The sequence below is a fragment of the Chlorocebus sabaeus genome, chromosome 26 (assembly GCF_047675955.1).
Source record: "Chlorocebus sabaeus isolate Y175 chromosome 26, mChlSab1.0.hap1, whole genome shotgun sequence".
Taxonomy (NCBI): domain Eukaryota; kingdom Metazoa; phylum Chordata; class Mammalia; order Primates; family Cercopithecidae; genus Chlorocebus; species Chlorocebus sabaeus.
Genome location: NC_132929.1, coordinates 21,074,383 through 21,093,248, shown reverse-complemented (window position 1 = coordinate 21,093,248; position 18,866 = coordinate 21,074,383). Strand labels below are relative to the sequence as shown.

General features: G+C 40.6%; 1 protein-coding gene across 1 annotated transcript; it reads left to right on the top strand.

The window, feature by feature from the left end:
• The first annotated feature begins 504 nt into the window (after positions 1-504).
• Positions 505-18,058, top strand: GATM (glycine amidinotransferase). The gene is made up of 9 exons (XM_008016757.3): positions 505-679; positions 2,234-2,452; positions 9,645-9,840; positions 10,920-11,110; positions 12,668-12,805; positions 12,966-13,130; positions 14,320-14,383; positions 15,158-15,274; positions 16,963-18,058. The coding sequence occupies exons 1-9, from the start codon at positions 611-613 to the stop codon at positions 17,073-17,075; spliced, it is 1,272 nt and encodes a 423-aa protein (XP_008014948.3). The 5' UTR covers positions 505-610; the 3' UTR covers positions 17,076-18,058.
• The last annotated feature ends 808 nt before the right edge of the window (positions 18,059-18,866 follow it).

Genomic DNA, 18,866 nt, shown 5'->3' with positions numbered 1-18,866 from the left:
GAAAGCACTACCTCCCCGGGGAGCAAATGGCCCAACTTCCAGACTTAGTTTTCTGCAGTTTCAAACCCGATGTTGCACTAAGAAACCACCTAATTTTTAGGTGGTTTCGTTTACCGAAAAATGAGGTGACTGGGTCCGTGCGCATATGTGAATTTAAGCGTAACACTGTACTCACGCTTTGAATATTTAAATTCTCAAATATTCACTTAATATATGCATAGACCATTGTCACTTCGTCGGAAGTCGCGTCCTGCCCAGTTCGCGAGACTCCAGCGGGCCTTCTTGTGGCGCTCGGGTCGGGGTCCAGGTCCGGGCGTGCAACAGAAACCGTCAGTGGCCCCGCTGGCTAAAAAAGGGCAAGCGTCGGAGGCTCGAGCCAGCGGCCACGGCGCCTCCCAACAGTTCCTAATTCGGGGCGCTCTGCCGGCCCCACCACCTGTTCCCGGCAGCCAATGGGGCCGCGGGGGGCGGCCGGGGCGGAGCGCGGCTACAAAAGGCCGCGGGCCCAGCGCACCCGCCCATCACGCTCCGGGCGCGCTTTCGGGGAGGCTTGGACCGACGCGGCCCAGGGCCAGGAACATTCCGTGCGTGGACCAGCCGGGCCGGGGCGATGCTGCGGGTGCGGTGTCTGCGCGGCGGGAGCCGCGGCGCCGAAGCGGTGCACTACATCGGGTCTCGGGTGCGTGCGCCACCGGCCTCGTCTGGCGGCCGCGTGACTCACTCGGTCTTGAGGGTGGCGTGGAGCACTCGCTCGCTCCTTCCACAGAGCCGCCGCCTTCCCTCGCTTTCCCCAGCCAGAATTGCACGAGAGTGTCCCCTCTGGTATCCCTGGGAAGCTCAGCTTCAAGAGCCTTTGCAGGCTCCAGGAGCTGGGCGGCGTCCCCGGGTCCGGGGGAACTTGCGTTGCGGCTCCACCCCTTGGGGTCCACTTGCTGTCTGCGCGTCTGCGGCCTGCTGGCCCACGGCGCAGGGGGCGCCGCCCTCCTCTACCGGACCTTGGTGCGCTGCACCAAGCTTCCCGCTCGGAGCAAGGGGCTGGGATGACGGTGGCTCCTCTTAGTAAAAGGGTGGCGTTACTGGGGTTCAGTAGCCTAAGTGGGCATATTTCTGGAAAATGCGTGTGGGGTGGATGGATGGGGAGAAGAGACAAGCAAAGTGGGAATCAGGGACGGGGAGCGAGCGACCAGATTCACTCCAAGTATAACATGCGGTCCCACGTCTGGAGAGGAGTCTGGCGAGTGCAGCCTGTAAGCAGAGTTTCTGCGCTCCCCGCCTTCGGCTACCCTGGCGGCAGACCCTCCCTTGCTCCTAGGACTGGAATCGCTCGACATTCTGGCTTCCCCACAGCAACTGGTTCCTGAACAGCTGCCACTCTCCGTCTTGCTTCTGCCTCCACCCGAGTTCCCTTCCTGCCAACTTCCTAAGGCTTTTAACAGAGCAGGATAGAGATTTGGGGGGTTGAGGTTTACTCAGGGGTTGAGGGACCCTCCCTGCTCTAGATTTTATAGGCCACGCATTTTTTAAAGGCTTTTGAAGTTTTCAGATCTCCTTTTCAGTTGTTTGAATTTACGCCTGGGCTAATCCTGATCTTGGCTAGGGTACAGTGGACCATCTGTAAAATGGAGCAGATGGCAGTTGCTCACTCTTAGAATTGAAGTGCCAAAGAATGCGAAGTGTATGTCAAAGATGAAAAAAATTTGATTTGAAGCTGGCTATTCTGAAAGATACGGTCCTTTACAAATGTTCCCACCTTTTCATTTGTAAAAATAAAATAAAATAAAATAAAAAGCCTAATATTGGTAACCTTTGATACTTGAGGGAAAAGGAGGTTCCATCCTCAGCTGGGACTGGCGGGAAGTTTTAGAGCAGCTGTCTGTGGTTTTCTGAGAGGAGGACTGACCCATCTGCAAAAGAGTTGCTTAAAGCTTGAGTGCAGGAATTGCATTCTGAGATAAAGATGGGGGTGTATGGTCGCTGGGGACACCGTCTTCTAAGGAGTTTTAGAGAGTTACAGCAATTAATAGATAAGACAATTTGTAGATAAACAAGAGGGTTAAAAAATTATCTATAATCCCACTACCCACCTACACACTGTTAACATCTTCGTTTACACTCTTCTAAAGGGGTTTAAGTGGCAATGTTATGCTGGAATTTTACCCCATCTCCACTTCCTCCTCTCTGCAAGTACTGATAGAGCAATGCAATACAATAATGTTTTCTTTGTTCTTGGAAGCTTGGACGAACCTTGACGGGATGGGTGCAGCGAACTTTCCAGAGCACCCAGGCAGCTACGGCTTCCTCCCGGAACTCCTTTGCAGCTGACGACAAGGCCACTGAACCTCTGCCCAAGGACTGCCCTGTCTCTTCTTACAACGAATGGGACCCCTTAGAGGAAGTGATAGTGGGCAGAGCAGAAAACGCCTGTGTTCCGCCGTTCACCATCGAGGTGAAGGTAAAGGCTGTTCACATGTCTGAAAGTGCATTCCCTCCTCACCTGCTGCTGCTACCCTCTGACTGCTTTCCCTTCAGTTTACTCTCAGACCTCTCAATGCAGTGACTAACTCTAAGTTATCTTACCTGACACCTCTGTGGTATTTGACACTGTTTATACCAATGATAATTGCTTCCTTCCTGAAACTCTTCCCCTTGGAATCTAAGAGAGCTTTTCTGGGAATAATAGTTCTTTCTCTTTTCCTCAGATCTTCTTCTGTCACAGCCTGTAATGCCAAGGTTGAACAGAATATTACTTTCAGCCCCCTTTTCTTAGCCATTCTCACAGCTGCCCCTCCCACCTCCTCTCTGGTCCGTATCTCTGTATTGAACTTCTTCCAGATCAACAAGTTAAACTCCTTATGGGATATTGCCACATGACTTCAAACTTGGCACATCTGGAGTTCAGTTGCCAGCCATCCTGCTAAAGTGGACCCCTCCTCACTCCTTCCTTTTAATTATTGGCATTCCTATTTAATCAAGCTAAAACACAAAAGAATCATCTTTGATTTCTCCTTATGTCACATCCTCCACATCCATTCTCCAAGGTTTAACAAGGCTTTTGTCAAAATGAATCTTGCCTCATCCCTCTGCTTTGCCTCTCCCTAAGGGTTGGGCGCTCATCTGCTGCCTGGACTATTGCAGTTAACTCCTAGCTGGTCACTGCTACTCCCTCTTCTTACCAAACCGCCTTGCGGCTGCAATCCAAGTGATTTTTTAAAACTCAGATGTGATCATGTTACTCCTCCTGCTGCTTTTCCTCCTCTACTTTGCCAGCCAACCCCCTCCGCACCCCCACCCCCGAATTGCTCAGGATCAAGTCCTCATAGTATTCAACATCCTTCACAATCTGGCTCTTGTCTGCATTTCCAGGATTCCCCATTCCAGTTACTGACTCATCTGTTAGTACAGCAGATTAGCAGTGTTCATTTCTGGTCAAGTCCCTCTCTCCTCTAATATCCCACCCTGGTTTTCAGCAGACTTTATAAGACAACCATATAAGGCAGCTAAACTAGACTACTCACTGTTTCTTCACAAGCCCTGCATCTTTGCCCCTACCTAAGTCTCTTCCACCCATCTTCCTGTGCCCTTTAGTCTGTAGTTTAAACCTACTACCACCTAGCTTCAATGACACCTTTCACAAAGTGTTCCAGAATTTCCCTGGCAACAAGTAATATCTCCCTTTTTAAAAACTCCTAGTGGTGGCCAGGCACTGTGGCTCACGCCTGTAATCCCAACACTTTGGGAGGCTGAGGTGGGAGGATCACAAGGTCAGGAGATCGAGAACATCCTGGCTAACATGGTGAAAGCCCGTCTCCACTAAAAATACAAAAATTAGCTGGGCATGGTGGCGGGCGCCTGTAGTCCCAGCTACTCGGGAGGCTGAGTCAGGAGAATGGCGTGAACCCAGGAGGCAGTGAGCCGAGATTGCACCACTGCACTCCAGCCTGGGCAACAGAACGAGACTCCGTCTCAAAAACAAACAAACAAACAAAAACTCCTAGTGGTTTTCATCTGTAATATTCTTATGTCCAGGGCCTCTGTGGGCCGGTGTTCAGGTTCTGTACTGCCTAAGGGTCCCATATCTAAGGGACCACCATCCACATTGTAGACACAGCCTAGACTCCTATTAATAATGGGTTACAAATCTATCTATAATGTCCTTAAATTTTTCCTGAATATTTACACTTTTATTTGTAAAGTGGACTGAGGAAAGAAGTTCTGTAACAGCATTTTCGTGGTCTTCAGAAATATTGCCTACGATGTACCAGGGCTCTAGAGGTATTAATGTAAAAGATCTTCCTTTCTAGTTGAAGAAATATGATGTCCACATAGAAACGAAGACCAAGTATCTTATTCCAATCGACTGACAAGGCACTTGAAGTGCCAGGAAAGCTAAGGAAAGAGAAATGACCAAGTTCTGGCCAGTTAAGAAGTCCTCTTGAAGAAAATGACTCCTGAGTTAGACCAGGAAGACAGGGAAATAGAAAAAGTAATAACTTCTAATTGTTCTGAAACTGTCTTTCGTTCTGATATTTGGAATTTGGTGAGAAGATTAATTTATACACCATCCACATGTTTTTACAAGGCATAGTCTTCTTAAGTCTTTTCTTGAAAAGTCCCATCCACTAACCATTTTAATTGGGTGGAATTAAAATTTAAATCCAAGCAATAATTTATGCTTCTACTTGTCTTTACAATGATAGACTTTCATATCATGTGATTTTACAGAATCAGAATTCTCAGACATAATTTTGAGTTCTTTGTCACTTGATTTATGACTTTAGACTTTGTCATTTCATGGGCTTGTGGAAAATGTACCATGCTGAAGTCAGGAGTCTGGGATTAATTAGGTATTTGATAAAAGCTTGATAGCTAGTCTCGGTTAATCAGTTATTTGACCTTGTACAAGATTCCACAGCTTTCTGGGCCACTGTAAAATGAAGATACTAAGAGGTTTGCTATCTACCTAACAGGATTAAGGATTAATCTAAAGGTAAAAGGTTACATATTAAGTATTTTAAAGAATAAAACAACAACTTATTATAGTTGTATGGATCCAGTTTGCCAATTACATTCCAAAGGTACTTTGGGGGTATAATAGTTGTAGATACCAGTAACATTAGCAGTGTTGATTTCATTCATTTATCTGGTTCTTTTTGTTTGTTTATTCTTCTCTTTCTCTTTCTCTTTCTCTCTTTGATTCTAGACAGGAAATAACGGTTATTTCTGTTTCATGCCATGTGCTAAGCCTGGTTTTGAGGGACAAGAAAGTAAATCCAAGATATGCATGGATCCTAGCAGGCAAGGCCGTGCCTTGTAGTAAAGAAGAATGACATATATTAATCAGTTTAGGAATAATAAAAGAAAAAATAATGTAATAAACTGTCTATAGGCAATCAGAGCAGAAGATGTTGGAAGATACAAGTACTAGAGAAATTTTAAGGAAAGGAATGTGGAACATAATTGTTAGGAAGCATAATTTTTTAAAGCTCTGTGACTTTTTGTTCTGCAAAATATAGTAAATATTTGCTATCAATTTTTTTTTTTTTTTTTTTTTTTTGAGACAGAGTCTTGCTCTGTCGCCCAGACTGGAGTGCAGTGGCGCAATCTTGGCTCACTGCAAGCTCCACCTCCCAGGTTCACACCATTCTCCTGCCTTAGCCTCCTGAGTAGCTGGGACTACAGGTGCCCACCACCAGACCTGGCTAATTTTTTTTTTGTATGTTTAGTAGAGACAGGGTTTCACCATGTTAGCCAGGATGGTCTCTATCTCCTGACCTCGTGATCTGCCCGCCTTGGCCTCCCAAAGTGCTGGGATTACAGGGGTGAGCCACCGTGCCCAGCCTCAAATATGTTTTTTGCTTTGCTTTTGTCTTTTTAAAAGTAAAGCCCTTGATAAAGGACCTTTTATAAAATACAAGATTAATCAAGATTAGTGTAATATAAGCTTACAGCTGGATAAATACATTTCTTGTCATTTCTTAGCCTTCCAAAGACAGTATTTAAAAATTCACTTGGCAAACCGTTGCAAAGGGTTTTAGGCTTTGAAAGAGTATAAAGGTTCAAGGAATGCAGACATACCTTTGCAACAGATTATTATAAACATCATATGCTAAGCATCTAATATAGTGTTCATTATCTTGCATACAACTTGGTAAATGATTGCTAGCTCATTTAGCAGGGTTATAAAGGAAGTGTAAACAATTTCTAGCTATCTCTTGTAAAATGTATTGTGCCCTGATCATTTGTACTTTGCCCAACCTTTGCCAGATTATAAACTCTACAAGAAAAATTCACATTTGTTCAAATAACCTTTTTCTCCCAGGAAAGTTTAATTTATCAAAGCAAGTTTCACTCTGCACAAATAGTCACGGAGGATACTTTGGAATGAGTCTGGTGAGACTGCATAACTCTGCATCTCCTGTAACCCAGTGTTAAATTTTCAAAGGCTTCTTGTCCCTAGTGGATTGTAGGAGATGTGCCTGGCATGAGAAGGAGGAAGTGGTGAATGGATGAGTAGTACCAGCGTGTATCTGAGAGGAATATAAAGAGTCATTATTATCCTCTTTCTGGTTGCTGTTGCAGAAATTCCTAGGAGTAGAAAACAGTGGAGTGCTTTTATTTTGTTTTTTGAAAGGGTAGCTTGGTCTTGTAAAATGTTTAATGCTGATAACATTTTTCATAGGCCAGAAATTCAGCCTGCTGTTTGCCTATAGGCCTTAGTAAAAGAGCTAATTAATGATTCAGACCCCAGGCGTCAGTAAACTTCATCTTTCTACCAGATAATAAGTAATTTAGGCTTTGCAGACCATCGGTCTCTGTTGAACTACTCAGCTCTCAGCTGTGCCATTGTAGTGCAAAAGCAGTCATAGACAATATGTAAACAAATGAATGTGCCTGCATTCCCATAAAACTTTATTTACAAAAACAAGCAGCAGGCCAAATTTGCCTATGGACCTTTGTTTACCAGCCTCTATTTAAGAGTTTCACTGGCATCATTCAGTTTTTCTGAAGACCCGTTTCTTGGCTTATTCCTTATTCACCAAGCTGGGTTCCAGTGTAACTGATGTGAACTTGGATATTGAACTAACAAGAGATGAGTCCACTTTCATATATTTGATATTTATCAGACTGAGATAAAAATGGAAGTAGAGACACAAAATCTAGAAAAGATACTGTCTTTGACATTAAAGAGCTAAACATCTAGACATTTGGTCAGTCTTGATGAGTAAAAGCCATTGGGACAGTTTGAACTTGTTAAGCAATTCCAGTCTTAAAAGTTTTTGCACATCTAGTTAGAAGTGTTCAAACCAGTATAACATGCAAGTCCCATGATGTATTAGGGACACTCTTCAAGTAACAGTCAGAGAACTTGAGTTCTAGTCCTGCTTGTCCAGATAGTTAGCAAGCATGTGACCAGCCAGAGCCTGTTTCCTTACATGTGAAATAAGCATAGGAGAGCTTGCCGTGTTTCTTTGATAGGATTGCTGGGAAACCAAATGAGAATATCCAACTAAAGTAGACACACTCTGACACACTTGAGCCCATTACCAAGTTTTACGCCTTCTTTCTAGTACTTACTGATATCCGAAATTATCTGATTGATGGTGGAGACCCTCATATCTGACATGGTCAGGACTAATAGTTGGTCAGTTCATCAATTATATAAATAAACATTTAAAAAATACCTGCTTTAAACATTTTTAAACAAAAATTTAAATTAAAACATTTAAAACATTTTTAAATTTAAAATATATCAATGTACATTGCTTTGCTAATCTTTTGATGAAGGTTCAAAGCTTTTTCTTAGAGTCTGGATTCTCTGATTGGAGTTCTGCTTCATGTAGCTTGAAAAATGGGAAGATGCATCATGTACATTTCCCAGTGTATTATGCAAATTGAGAACTTAGACATTTGGAAAACAATCTGAATGCAGAATATGTCTAGATTTTTACATTTTTGAAAACCAGTATTTTGGTCGGGCACAGTGGCTCATGCCTGTAATCCCAGTGCTTTGGGAGGCCGAGGCAGGTGGATCACGAGGTCAGGAGTTCAAGACCAGCCTGGCCAACATGGTGAAACCCTGTCTCTACTAAAAATACAAAAAATTAGCCGGGTGTGGTGGCGTGCGCCTGTAATCCCAGCTACTCAGGAAGCTGAGGCAGGAGAAACATTTGAACCTGGTGGGAGGCGGAGGGTGCAGTGAGCTGAGGGTGCAGTACCACTGCACTCCTGCCTGGGCAACAAAGTGAGACTCCATCTCAAACAAAACAAAACAAAACAATATTTTAGAGCTGTTGCACCTACCCTATTCAACAATAATTTTTAGCAAACTGATTGAGCCATTTTAAAGCATTCAAATGTTTTCTCTTTGGTAGTCTTCTAAAATACATATAGCCCTGGAAACTTTCTAAATTTTTTTTTCAGTTATTAAAAATTTGTGAATTTGCTTATCATATCACTTTCTTCTATGACAAAAAGACTCGAAAAGATGTAAGAGCTGAATGGATTAGAAAAAGGAGAGGTGTGGTTGGTGTGAGGCATTTTGACAGGGAATTACCAAAGGCATATTTGCACTGTTACACAATTTTGGCAAGTGTTAATTCTGTTGAATGGGAAAATCAATAATGGTTTTTTTGTTGTCTTTCTTCTTTTCTCTTTTCTTTTCTTTTCTTTCTCCTTCCTTCCTTCCTTCCTTCCTTCCTTCCTTCCTTCCTTCCTTCCTTCCTTTTCTTTCCTTCCTTCCTTCCTTCTTTTCTTTTCTTTTCTTTTCTTTCTTTTCCTTTCTTTTTTTGAGACAGAGCCTCGCTCTGTTGCCCAGGCTGGAGTGCTGTGGCACGATCTCAGCTCACTGCAACCTCTGCCTCCTGTGTTCAAGCAGTTCTCCTGCCTTGGCCTCTGAAATAGCTGTGACTATAGGCACATGCCACCAGGCCTGGCTAATTTTTGAATTTTTAGTAGAAATGGGATTTTGCCATGTTGGCCAGGCTGGTCTCGAACTCCTGACCTCAAGCTATCTGCCCGCCTCAGCCTCCCAAATTGCTGGGATTACAGGCTGAGCCACCATGCCTGACCAATGATGGGGTTTAAAGAGAAATAAAGCATATTTGAAAGTATATTCCTGATCTTAACAGGGTCTAAATATCTTTTTTCCCTTCACAGAATATCTTGAGGTGCTGTTTTCCAGACAGAATTCTGAGATGCATGGATAACCCATGGTTTTGGCTTAGTATAAGTGCTTTTATTCTCTTATGCTAGTTTGTGTGTTCTCTTGTTCCGTTTTATTGAGGCTCTCTGATAGAAGTGCTATGTCCTGTTTTGTCTGCAAAGTGTGGCAAAAAAAAAAACTGGCCAAGAGGATTCCAAGCCTGTCTGAAGGTAAACATGCTGTTAGTGGTTGGGCATGAGATCTCAGGCAGAAGGAGCAAAAGACCTCAAAACATCAAGATGTTTTAGAGTTCTTCATTCAACAGATACTGAGTGTCTACCCAGAGAGCATATGTGCTCAATGCTAGGAATCAGCACTGAACGTGGCGTGGTTGGAGTCTCAATTCCAATACCTTATACAAAGAGCTGTTTACTGCCTATGAACCTATCATGAGCTGTATTTTTCTCCTGTAAGTATTGCGTTTATTTGCTTCTACTTCCAGGCCAACACATATGAAAAGTACTGGCCATTTTACCAGAAGCATGGAGGGCATTATTTTCCCAAAGATCATTTGAAAAAGGCTGTTACTGAAATTGAAGAAATGTGCAATATTTTAAAAATGGAAGGAGTGACAGTGAGGAGGCCTGACCCCATTGACTGGTCATTGAAGTATAAAACTCCTGATTTTGAGTCTACGGGTAAGTGATGTCAGATAACTAAACTGCCAGTGTCTGAATTTTCAGTGTCTTTCTTAATGTGTAGGGGGAAAGCTCCAAAAAATTTCTTGGAGAGTCCTTTGCTTTGCTAGTTCTTGAAAACTTTAAAGATTTATTTAGGAATGGTTTGGTCCATGTTGATATGATTAAGATGTATACATTCTAAACTCCATTCCATCTAGTGGAATCTCCGTGAAATAACAAATTTTCCTAAACTTTATAGTCATTTCCTTACATAAGAACAGTGGATTCATTTAATTTTCCTCAAGAACAGAAATTAAAAGGGGAATAGAAACATTTCCATTTTATTTTTAACTGACATTGCTGCATGACTGTTCTTGTGCCTTAGGTCACTGTTCTAATTTCTAGTTTTAGATTGATCCTTGGCTCAGTTTTTATCTTGTGATGCTGATGGTCCTTTAAGAGCTCTGTTTCTGTATAGCAAGAAAGGAGCTTACAAATGGTGAAAGCTTGGTGGTTCAACATCTCTTTGTACAAGGACTTTATTCCTTCACTTTTTTTCTTTTCTTTTTTTTCTTGGCTTTCTTACCACCACATAGAATTCATGTGAACAATCTAGTATGTATTATTCAAATTTTTTGCCATTTTTATATATACATATACACATGTATTTTTACTAGTTTTTTTAACCAAAAAAAGAGGTCATATTATATAGACTTTTTTTTTTTTTTTGAGACAGAGTCTCACTCTGTTGCCCAGGCTGGAGTGCGGTGGTACAGTCTCTGCTCACTGCAGCCTTGGCCTCCTGGTTCAAGTGGTTCTCTTGCCTCAGTCTCCCGAGTAGCTAGGATTACAGGCACATGCCACCATGCCTGGCTAATTTTTTTTGTATTCTTTTAGTAGAGACGGGGCTTGACCATGTTGGCCAGGCTGCTCTTGAACTCCTGACCAGCCCGGTCAGGATCAAGTGATCCGCCTGTCTTGGTCTCCCAAAGTGCTGGGATTACAGGCATGAGCCACTGTGCCTGGCCCTATATAGACCTTTTTTGTCTTGGAAATTAACACTGCTGAAATTGTCATGGAATTTTTTGGTCTGACAGGTTTATACAGTGCAATGCCTCGAGACATCCTGATAGTTGTGGGCAATGAGATTATCGAGGCTCCCATGGCATGGCGTTCACGCTTCTTTGAGTACCGAGCGTACAGGTCAATTATCAAAGACTACTTCCACCGTGGCGCCAAGTGGACAACAGCTCCTAAGCCCACAATGGCTGATGAGCTTTATGACCGGGTGAGTCCCTAATAATAGGCTAGCTTATTACTAACTTTTCTAACTGATCCACAAAGAGTAAGATAGAGATTCTCTGATACCTTTTACATATTATGCATTTTAGAAAGAGAAAACATCATCTTATTTTTAAAAAGTGATTATTTTATGATGAATATGATAAGAGTAAATGATCCTATGATAGTAATAATAATCGCTAACACTTTTTGGTGCTTACCTTCTTCTGGGTCCTGGGTTAAACCGTTTATTTACATCCTCAATCCTGTTTGTTTGTCACAACAACCCTAATGATACTGTAGTATCATTCCATTAGAGGGGGAAAAACTTGTCTACAGGTGTACCACTATTCATTAGTGGAACCAGAAAAGTCACTAGACTGAAGTTCACTTTTCTTCTTCTAGAAAAAGAACCTGGTCTACAGTCCAAATTCACAGTAAAATGAAATGTATGTCCCTTATTGAATCAGTTACCATTTGATCTTTTATAGAAAAAAAACCTGAAAATCAAAATAGCTTCTGGGTTTAAAGACAGAAATAATGAATTAGTTTGGCCACTCCCAATCAAATTTGGCAGGGGAAACATGGCATCTCATTTTACGGTATGAGTTAGGCTCGGGACCAAATTTCTTTTCTAAAAGAATAGAATGACTTCATCCTGTTTACTTTCCGTACGGGTCATGGAATATTCTCAGAATCAGTTACTGCCTCTGTATCACTTTTTTTTTTTTTTTTTTTTTTTGAGACAGAGCCTTGCTCTGTTGCCCAGACTGGAGTGCAGTGGCATGACCTCAGCTCACTGCAGCCTCTACCTCCCAGGTTCCAGCAGTTCTCCTGCCTCAGCCTCCTGGGTAGCTGTGATGACAGGTACATGCCACTATGCCTGACTAATTTTTGTATTTTTAGTAGAAACGGGATTTCACCATGTTGGCCAGGCTGGTCTCGAACTCCTGACCTCAGGTGATCTGCCCATTTTGGCCTCCCAAAGTGCTGGGATTACAGGCATGAGCCATCTCACCTGGCATGTACCATTTTTTTCTAAGTACATCGTGCCCCCTCATCCTTAGGGGATACGTTCCAGACTCTCAGTGGATGCTGATACTGAACTCTATATATTTTGTTTTTTCCTATACATATATACATACTTATGAAGTTGAATTTACAAAGTAGGCACAGTAAGACTAACAACAATAATGAATAAGAAAATGGAACAATTATATAAATATACTTTACTAAAAGTTAGGTGAATGTGGTCTCTCTGTTTCTCTTAAAATAATGTTTTGGGACAACAGTTGACTGCAGGTAACTGAAACCATGGAAAGTGAAATCATGGGTAAAGGAGGACTATTGTATCAGGAAATTACTGTAATGCTAGTTTGTTGTTTTATTGTTGTTTTGGTTTATTTATCATGGACCCGCTTCTTTCCCAGGCATGTTTTAGTCTAGAACTGAGTAGTAATATTTTGGAAAATGATGTTAAACTAATTTTCTTAGTACTGTATGCCTTATAAATAATTTTCTCATGATCCAATGCATTGTTTGTGTTCATTCTTGTTCCAATTAGGATTATCCCATCCACTCTGTAGAAGACAGACACAAATTGGCTGCTCAGGGAAAATTTGTGACAACTGAGTTTGAGCCATGCTTTGATGCTGCTGACTTCATTCGAGCTGGAAAAGATATTTTTGCACAGAGAAGCCAGGTAAACGCAGGCTGCCTCTGAAATTTCACACTATATTATTGTATTCTTTACTTCCAAATTAAAATATTTTCATCCTAAATTTTTTTCACCTTGAATATTTTTAGTTTTCTAGACATAGACCCAAATATTTATTGATTGTATGTCTTTCTTTTGTTTTCAGGTTACAAACTACCTAGGCATTGAATGGATGCGTAGGCATCTTGCTCCAGATTACAGAGTACATATCATCTCCTTTAAAGATCCCAATCCCATGCATATTGATGCTACTTTCAACATCATTGGACCTGGTACTGTGCTTTCCAACCCTGACCGACCATGTCACCAGGTAAGAGATTTCTCGGGACTCTGGAAAAGCAACAGAATCTAGTAACTAAAATAATTGACACTTTTCTTTTAAGCACTTCCATGGTTCCTAATGGTTCTGAATGACAGATTTAGCAGTACTCAACATTATTATGATCAAACATTGGATTCCTTATGGTTTATTACAAGATGTCCACCATGCAGAAATATACGTAGTTGACACAATAATTAGTATGGGATCATCAGACTTTGGCCGCTTGCTGTTGTCAAAGTCTCAGATTTGTGCATATGTGTGTATTTTTATCAAACAGGGTGGCATTATCTCGTAACTTGCAACAGTGGTTCCACAGCAGCGAATTTTAGACAAGATGATCCTTGCATGGGCAGGGCAATGCCACTGGACAGTGGTTGTCTTCCCTCTACAGTGGGTTAGGCTCCCTTTGGCCAACGCTGCTTTGTAGGGAGAAGCAGAGCCATTGAACTGCAGCTGGTCTATCCCTTTCACCTGCAGCCTCCTACTTTCTGTCCACAGCCCCCTACTTCTAGTTAGGTGATGAGTGATTTTCTGTTATTTGCAAGGTTGCAGTACAACTTTTAAAAACCACTGTTATGGTGTGTCACTGTTCATTTCTGTTTTTTATTTTTAGACCCAATGACCATGACTACTTACTCATTTCATTTTATTATCATTTATTCACATAGTTAGTGGGTATGTGAACACAGGGATGGCTGAGTTGCAAAAGGTCACTAAGGACAATATTCTTTGAGAATGCATAGCTAACATCCGTCTTTATACCATGGTCCTAGATACAAAATGATGGACAAGAAGTAGAAGGACTGTGGGTTTGACGTAGTCACATTTTTGTTTTCTTGTAACTAAATAGGAAATTTTTCAATTTTTAAAATGAGAATTTCTAAGGAAAGTATCTTTGGTTTTTTAAGACTCTGAAACCAGAGAAAAGTATAAGACTGTCTTTAAAAGCTTCAATATTTCTGTTACTTTTTAACTTTAATCTGGGGATTTTATGTACATTTTTAATTAGGATTCAGACAAAATCACCCAAATGTTTAGAAATTTTAATTTCTTTATTTTGGAAGCTGAGAAGACAGCTTCTCAAAAAGAATTATTACTGATAAGGGTTATTAGAGACTAAGAATAATAATAGTATATGTTAATTTAACAGTTTTGGGGGGTTTTTTCGGTCTTACAGATTGATCTTTTCAAGAAAGCAGGATGGACTATCATTACTCCTCCAACACCAATTATCCCAGACGGTATGTTTACTTTCATACACTGATAGACTAAAATAATGACTTTAGTGACCAAGGATCTTTTGCCTATAGAGAGCAGCCCAAATGTTAGCAGCTTAGAGAATGTGTTTCCTCAGTAAGGTATAAAGTGGTGCTTGGGACTCTGAGCATCAGCAAAAGGCTGAGACTTGTGTTTGTAACTTTTTCTTCCATAGAAAATGAAATGACGAGAAGACAGAATAAGACAACATCACATAAAGCAAGATATGACTTTTTTTTTTTTGAGACTGTGTCTTGCTCTGTCGCCCAGGCTTACGTGCAGTTGTGCATTCATAGCTCACTGCAGCCTCAGACTCCTGGGCTCAAGTGATCTTTCCACTTCAGCTTTCTAAGTAGCTGGGACTATAAGTGCAGGCCACTATGCCCAGCAAGTTTTTTGTTTGTTTGTAGAGATAGTGTCTTGCTGTGTTCCCCAGTGAGACACTATCTCTGGGCAATAGTCTTAAACTCTTGGGCTCAAAGAATCCTCCTGCCTCAGCCTCCCAAAGTGCTAGGATTATACCATGCCCAGCCAAGATATGACTTTTAAAAGAAAACAGGGGGAAATGCAAATGTATAATGAGTACAGATTGATTCATAGCATTTATAGATAAATTGTTTTAAGATTAAAATAAGCGTTCACATGGAAAGTGAACTACTGAAAGAATTGAGCTATCACTTTAATATTCTTCACTTGTAAATCTTTGCTTTAAACCAAAATCATAGCAGACATGGTTTAACAGTTGTTGCTGTTTTTAGATCATCCACTCTGGATGTCATCCAAATGGCTTTCCATGAATGTCTTAATGCTAGATGAAAAACGTGTTATGGTGGATGCCAATGAAGTTCCAACTCAAAAGATGTTTGAAAAGCTGGGTATGTACAACAAATGAAACATGTTGTCATACATGAAAATGTTAAAGGAGAAGAACTAAAGAAATGACATGCTAGGTTTGATAAATGGTTTATCTAATTCAATTTTGATTCCTTTTAGAGGCACCAAGTTATTATTTCACAGAAAGTCAGTATTTTTATTTTCAACACACGTAGCCCTCAAAAGTTGGAGATGCATCCTGAACTCCTGAGACACCCCCTTAGCAATAAGTTTATAAATCTTATGTGACTTAGCCAGCCTCCTGGTGCCCATGTGTGGAAAACCACCCCTTTGCAGGTGAGCAGATAGCTTGGCCAGCCCTTCTTCAAATAAGAAATCATTGTGGGTCCTTTAAAAGTGTCCTGTCATCATATATTTTAAAGGACTCATAAGCGTACAGATGCAGAAGTGACTTTTATGTGTAATAAGCATAGTTAACAAAGTAGTGAAACGCAAGAAAGTGTGTCAGTAAATCATTCAGTTTTGAACTGAAGAGCAGGACTGGGTTTTACTTAAGTAGGAGTTTACTTATCCTGATATTCAAAATTTGACCAATGATTCTAGTATTATTGAGAAAAATGTTGAAGGAAAGGATTTTCATATGAGCTGTTATAAAGATGTGTGTGTGTGTGTATATGTGTGTGTGTGTGTGTTTTGAGACAGAGCTGTGTCACCCAGGCTGTAGTGCAGTGGCACAACCTCGACTCACTGCAACCTACACTTCCCGGGTTCAAGCGATTCTCCTGCCTCAGTCTCCTGAGTAGCTGGGATTACAGGCATGCACCACCATGCCTGGCTAATTTTGTATTTTTAGTAGAGAGTGACTCGGCCAGGCTGGTCTCAAACTCCGACCTCAAGTGATCCACCCACCCCTGCCTCCCATAGCATTGGGATTATGGGTGTGAGCCACCATGCCCGACTAAGAAAGTCTTTCTGAATGGCTCATGCCACCTTCCTCTCCCTGGCTATACCAATGGACCCTTAGTGACTTTGTAGCCTATCCTCCTCTCAAAATAATTAGCTTCTTGAGGAAGAAGAATAGATTTTCTTTTTAAAACCCCACTATGTCTAACACAACAGATTCTTCCTAAATACCATTGGTTAAATAGACCACGCACATTATAGCCTTGTTATTACAGATGGTACCAGATTAAACTGATTGCTGGATTTGCTTCGGTACCTGTATAACCATACAAACCCAGATATTAAAACACCAGCTGTGTTCCATTGTTTCCTTATGGTGGCCTGGTGAAGTTAATCTGTATCAGTTAACTCTCCTTATATGTGAATATGTAGAGTCAACTTTTCAGGTCAGCTAAATTTTGCTTTGCCTATTAAATTAACATGGTAAAATTAGAAACAGTCTGACAAAGTAGTTAATGTGTAATTCTAAAAGGCCTTGAGATTTTAGTACTTGACCATTTTGAACATTTGATCTGCTCAGTCTATTGACTTGTGAATAGTCAATGGAACAAAACTTCAGAGTTCTCTGTTGACTTTTTGGAGAATATTTTATATTAGCAGATGAAATATAGTTGGTGAAAATAAAATTGGAAGAGAAAAGACTATTCTGGATTGGGTATCCTTAAGGATTAGAACCACAAGATTCCTCCAAATCTGTAGGCCTACTTTCTCTAGGAGAATCTTCGTGTTAGTCCATCTAACTGACTTCATCTCTCTTTCAATGCAGGTATCACTACCATTAAAGTTAACATTCGTAATGCCAATTCCCTGGGAGGAGGCTTCCACTGCTGGACCTGCGATGTCCGGCGCCGAGGCACCCTACAGTCCTACTTGGACTGAACAGGCCTGATGGAGCTTGTGGCTGGCCTCAGATACACCTAAGAAGCTTAGGGGCAAGGTTCATTATCCTGCTTTGAAAAGTGCATGAACTGTAGTGCTTTAAACAATCATCTCCTTAACAGGGGTCGTAAGCCTGGTTTGCTTCTATTACTTTTCTTTGACATAAAGAAAATAACTTCTGCTAGGTATTACTCTCTACTCCTAAAGTTATTTACTATTTGGCTTCAAGTATAAAATTTTGGCGAATGTGTACCAAGACAAAAGTTAGTCACCTGAGTAACTTGGCCACTAATAATTAACCATCTACCTCTGTTTTTAATTTTCTTTCCAAAAGGCAGCTTGAAATGTTGGTCCTAATCTTAATTTTTTTTCCTTTTCTATAGACTTGAGAATGTTTTTCTCTAAATGAGAGAAAGACTTAGAATGTACACAGATCCTAAATAGAATCAGATAATCTCTTTTTTTATAAAGGAGAGAAAGACTTAGAACATACACGGATCCTAAGTAGAACCAGGTAATTGCCTCTTTTTCTAATAAGGAATTTGGGTAATTTTTAATTTTTTGTTTTTTAAAAAGTAACCTAGACTATGCAAAACATCAAAGTGAATTTTCCATGAATGTTTTTAATATTCTCATCTCAACATTGTGATATATGCTACTAAAAACCTTTTCATATACATCTTACCTCATTTCAAGTGAATTATTTTAATCTTTTCCTTTCTTTCCAAAAATTTACAGGAATGTTGAGTGTAATTGGATTTCGCTATCAGTTCCCATCCTTAAGTTTTGATATTCAATATCTGATAGATATACTGCATCTTTGGTAATCTAAGATTTGTTTACAAATGTGCAAATTATTTAGAGCATAGACTTTATAAGCATTAAAAAAAACTAATGGAGGTAAAACCTATATGCGATGTGAAATAATTTTAGTGTTGATACTGTATGTGTATTTTTATTCTAATAAACTTTTGTGTTCCAGACTGAATGTGGCATTGGTCTAGTCATTTTAGTGTAAGTAAATTATAGGAATGTGGCTCTTGATACAGAATTCTAATTCTCTAAAATAATTAACATATTCATCCCAAAAGTAAACCTAATACTTACATTCAGAAATGCTTAGCAAAGTCAGATTTTTGTTTATTAATTAATTAATTCATTCAAAAATATCTGAATATCTTCTGAGTATAAGGAGTAATCCTAGGCCCCGGAAAGGAAGAGTCTCTGTTCTTAAGTTGCTGAATGTGTTTTTTGTGAAAAATCTGCATAGATTGTGTTCTTTGAAATGAGTCACAAGTTTCAACCATACCCTTACTAACACCTTTAACTCCTTTACATCCTGGTGTTCCTTTTACATCCATTACAGAAACACCTATTAGTCCTATACATGGACTGAATCCTGCTTGAGAAATCTATCCAGTTGTGTGGATTGATGCAAATTAGGGTATATATTTGCAGGCCTAAATACTACCCGACAATTCTGCTACACAGTTCTCTGTGTCCTCCTCAGTAGCTATTCCAAACCTTCACTACATTTTCTTAGCTGATCATATTGTTTTATTTTTCAGAGAGGAAATAGAGACCATCAGGCATTAGTTTCTTCAGTTTACAATCCCCTATAGGTTTATATACATTTGCCTATTCTGGTTAAGTTTCTTTCTCCTTTCCTTTCCAGTAAGTAGTTCTCCCTTATCCTCAGGGGATATGTTCCAAGATCCCCGGTGAATGCCTGAAACTATGGGTAGTACCAAACCCTGTGTGTACTATGCCTTTTCTTATACATGCAGACCT

What these genes read in the sequence shown, in the direction of transcription:
- GATM (XM_008016757.3), top strand. Translation starts at nt 611, where the DNA reads ATGCTGCGGGTGCGGTGTCTGCGCGGCGGGAGCCGCGGCGCCGAAGCG. An exon ending in TTTTTGCACAGAGAAGCCAG is followed by an intron (nt 12,806 to 12,965) that starts GTAAACGCAGGC and finishes TTTTGTTTTCAG; the next exon opens with GTTACAAACTACCTAGGCAT. An exon ending in AAAGATGTTTGAAAAGCTGG is followed by an intron (nt 15,275 to 16,962) that starts GTATGTACAACA and finishes CTTTCAATGCAG; the next exon opens with GTATCACTACCATTAAAGTT.